This window comes from Lipotes vexillifer, unplaced genomic scaffold, assembly GCF_000442215.2.
Source record: "Lipotes vexillifer unplaced genomic scaffold, Lipotes_vexillifer_v1.1 scaffold760, whole genome shotgun sequence".
In the NCBI taxonomy this organism is placed as follows: domain Eukaryota; kingdom Metazoa; phylum Chordata; class Mammalia; order Artiodactyla; family Lipotidae; genus Lipotes; species Lipotes vexillifer.
The window spans coordinates 507,919-511,607 of NW_006772931.1; the positions used below are offsets into that span (position 1 = coordinate 507,919).

Genomic DNA, 3,689 nt, shown 5'->3' on the forward strand with positions numbered 1-3,689 from the left:
TCTGAAAGACATATGCCTAATCCCAAGTTAGAGCAGCGGACAGGCAGTGGGCATGCCCAAAATTCCTTGCCCCACCTCGCCACACAACCATGTATGGCCAAAGTTTCTTTAGTTTCTTTAGGCCTGGGAAATAAGTTTTTCTGCCTCTTTGCAGAAGTCATAATAGTAACTTAAATGACTTACCAAGGAAAACTTTTCACACTTATTACCACGGCTGAGGAATATCCCAGAGGCATGACTGTGGAACCTAGAAGCAAAAAGTGATGTATTGGGGATACGAAAGTAATTGGAGATGCAGAAACAAAGAGCCTACACTTAGAGGGAAGATTTTAGTGGAAAAGATTTTCCTTCTCGCTTTTAGATTCCCATAACCAACATCAGATATTGAAGGAGAGCAATAGTTTCATGCATTTAAATGCTATTCTGAAGCAAAATTGTTTTCGATGAGTGAGAGAGCGGGATTCTTTGTTCTTCCTGCAGGCTCGGCCTGTGGATTACCCTAAGGACTACCTGTCTCACCAAGTTCCCATATCGTTCCACAAGCACTGGAACATCGATCCCGTGAAGGTCTATTTCACATGGTTGGCACCCAGTGAGGAAGACAGAGCCAGGCAGGAGACACGAAAAGGCTTTAAAGAAGAGTTATAAAGCATGGTGGCCTGTGGGCACAGGTAGGACACAGAAGCAGAGACTGGCATTGTCCTGCTGTGCTGGATCACACTGCTTACGTGCGACATGCAGCACTGGAAGCTTCCTGACTTTAGGTGGACGTTATTATACGGTAATTTTTGAGTTGAGGGTGGGGAAGGAGTCATAGGGAAAACAGAGATTTTTGTTTTCTGGGAAAGGTCACTTGCTTTAGCATTATGCAGTTATTGTGATACACAATGATTACTGTGTATTTTTCAAGCTGTGAAACAGCAGCTTTATTTCTGTCATAGAAAAATAAACGGTACCAGAAATTTCCTTACTGTCCTGTCTCTTCATTATAATGAAAGTTTCAGTTGGGCATGAGTCTGGAGAGACGTGATTGTGTTATTATATACATAAAATAAAGAAGAGGGAAGGTCTCTTGATCTGGATATTACAATGGGGTGAACTTTTTAACCGTATTATTATTATTTATTTTTGTGGTACGCGGGCCTCTCACTGTTGTGGCCTCTCCCGTTGAGGAGCACAGGCTCCGGACACGCAGGCTCAGCGGCCATGGCCCACAGGCCCAGCTGCTCCGCGGCATGTGGGATCTTCCCGGACTGGGGCACGAACCCACGTCCCCTGCATCAGCGGGCGGACTCTCAACCACTGCACCACCAGGGAAGCCCTTAACCGTATTATTGATGATCGAAATTATTTCCTGGTAACTCAGTAGGAAGACTGCTGTGTTAAGGATCATTCATAAAACGTCATAAAAGTCTAGAGATGAAAAATCCCCTGTAGTCTATAATCCGGGTTGTTATGTTTTATCTGTTTTTCTGTTTGTACCTCATAAAAAGAGAATAATAAGTCTTCTGCGAGAGCTTTCTCCTTCTTTAGAGGTTCATCTGTGTTCTATTTCTCCCTGAAGCCCTATCTTTATGACCTACTTGTAACACAAAAGTGTAGTGGCTGCTGCCAGAAGATAATGTTCTCAATATTAAAAAAAAAAAAAGTTGTCATATTTTATTCAAGTCACTGAGCTCTGAGTCTCAGGAAGTGAATTAAATTAATTGTACCTGGTGTTTTGCTCTTATTTTTATTTGTATGTTATGTAATGACTCTCCAGACTCAGAAGAGACCCCCCAGTGTAAGGCAGGACCGCATGGTGATTTGGCAACTTCCCAGTTTCTTAAATAATGAAATTTGCAGACAGTATTTTGAAACAGCTCTAATTTCCAAATCATATCTTTTAATATACAGTAACTTAATTCATTATTAATTTTAAAGCATATTCTGTATTTAACATTTTAACTATATAATTCAGTTTTCTAGAGGTATTTGCATAAAATTTGATGTCTTAAACTAGTTTTGGTATAGTAAAATACTTTCCTCTTTTTTTTTAATAAAAATTGTTATTCATTAATTTTGCCTGTAATGTTTTTATAGCCAAGCACAGGGTTTTTAAAGCCATGCCACCAAAAGTATCCATGTGTGTGTTTTTTAACAATACATTTTTCTTGTAGCTTATATGTAACTGATTTCCAAAATGATGCAATAGTATTTACCATTTTTCCAAACTAGCAAATACCAGGACTGTTGTGTTTTCAGTGATAACTGAATACACTGGATTCATTGCTGTGAGGGTGGATTTTGTGGTCCGTCCAAGGAACGGATCCGGGATGATCAGCCGGATAAGAAGCACCCGCAGGACGTGTAGATCTGGCCAAGCTATTGCTGGTGACATCAGTACTGCTGTCATAGCTGGGATTACTGTCACTGGTAGTCACCTTCACGTCATCTGTAATCGTGCTCCTGGAGGGCCTGGCTGCCTAACCCAGTGGAGAAGAGCCTCCAGTTCCTACTCTTGCCTAACATTGTCACACTCAGAAAAAAGTGTACTCATTTGATAGCACTGTACTGGCATCTGTACAGGAAGATCCACGTCATCACGCTTTACCTGTGTTACGATGATCAGTGCCTTCTACTGATACCGGGGCACCTTCTCTGGTACTTTTAGGTGTTAGTTATGTTTACTTTTTGGAACGATGTAAGCCTAACCACAAGTAAAAGACCTTTGCCTAAATTTCTGATTTCTCAGATGTATTTATTAGTCCAAGTGGAGCGGGAGTTGGGAGGGATGTGAGGAAAGGGAATGAATGAAATCAGAGAAAAAAGTTGGCAGCTCAGTAAACACAGTTTTTAAAAAGAAAAATAAAAACCTATCCTTTTAAGAGAAAACCATCAGACATTGTATATTTATACAAAGTCTATAAAACCATTATCTATTTTCTTATATAATGACTGGAGATATTTTGGAACTGATTCTCATAGAATTCATAACTTAAGAACCAGTTTTGAATCTGTACTTTCCTGGACAGATACTTTCCTATTCATATTTTCTTTGCCTTTTAAATAGAAGTTTGCTTCAAATGGCTATTTTTATACTGGGATATCAACATCAAGGAGGTACAGGTGGAACCACTGGAATGCCATTTTTGCTTTTAAGCCACTTCTGCTGATACAGCCAAAGCAATTTGTCTGACAATGTAGGATTTTTACATCTTTCAGCCAAATTGGAAATCCAGACACAAACACGGCCTTTATAGGCTGTTTGGGAACACAGAACAATAGCATGCTGGGCTGCAAGTGATGCTATGCATGGGTATTTAAATATCAGTGCTCCTGGGTTTCCTGATTTACTGAATACCTTTAGTGCTTCCACATCCATATCATTATAATTGTTTATGTATTTTCCTCAAAAATTAATAATAGACATTTGTAAGAATGTTTCAGTTGTCTTCCATTCCTAATCAGAGACAGAACTTCCGTGGACTAAAATGAATCAATGATTCATCCAGCAACTGTTTATTAAACCCCTACTATGGTTCAGACCTTCCAGGATGCCCCTTGTCTCTTCTACTCACCACTCTATCCCTGGCATCTTTGAATGCCTGGCACACAGTAGGTGCTACTGTTTTATGCTCCCAAGCTTTCTATAAGCATGTCACCTGCAAAATGTGCTTTCCTCCTATCTAAGAAAGTGAAGTCTTTGT

General features: G+C 39.9%; 1 protein-coding gene across 1 annotated transcript in view; it reads left to right on the forward strand.

Moving 5' to 3' along the window:
* B3GLCT (beta 3-glucosyltransferase) overlaps positions 1 to 961 on the forward strand; it is a 90,369-nt gene extending 89,408 nt beyond the window's left edge. Inside the window, exon 14 of the mRNA XM_007447944.1 lies at positions 481 to 961. Within this exon, the coding sequence (XP_007448006.1) occupies positions 481 to 648 (168 nt within the window). The 3' untranslated portion in view covers positions 649 to 961. The remainder of the gene's footprint in view (positions 1 to 480) is intronic.
* The last annotated feature ends 2,728 nt before the right edge of the window (positions 962 to 3,689 follow it).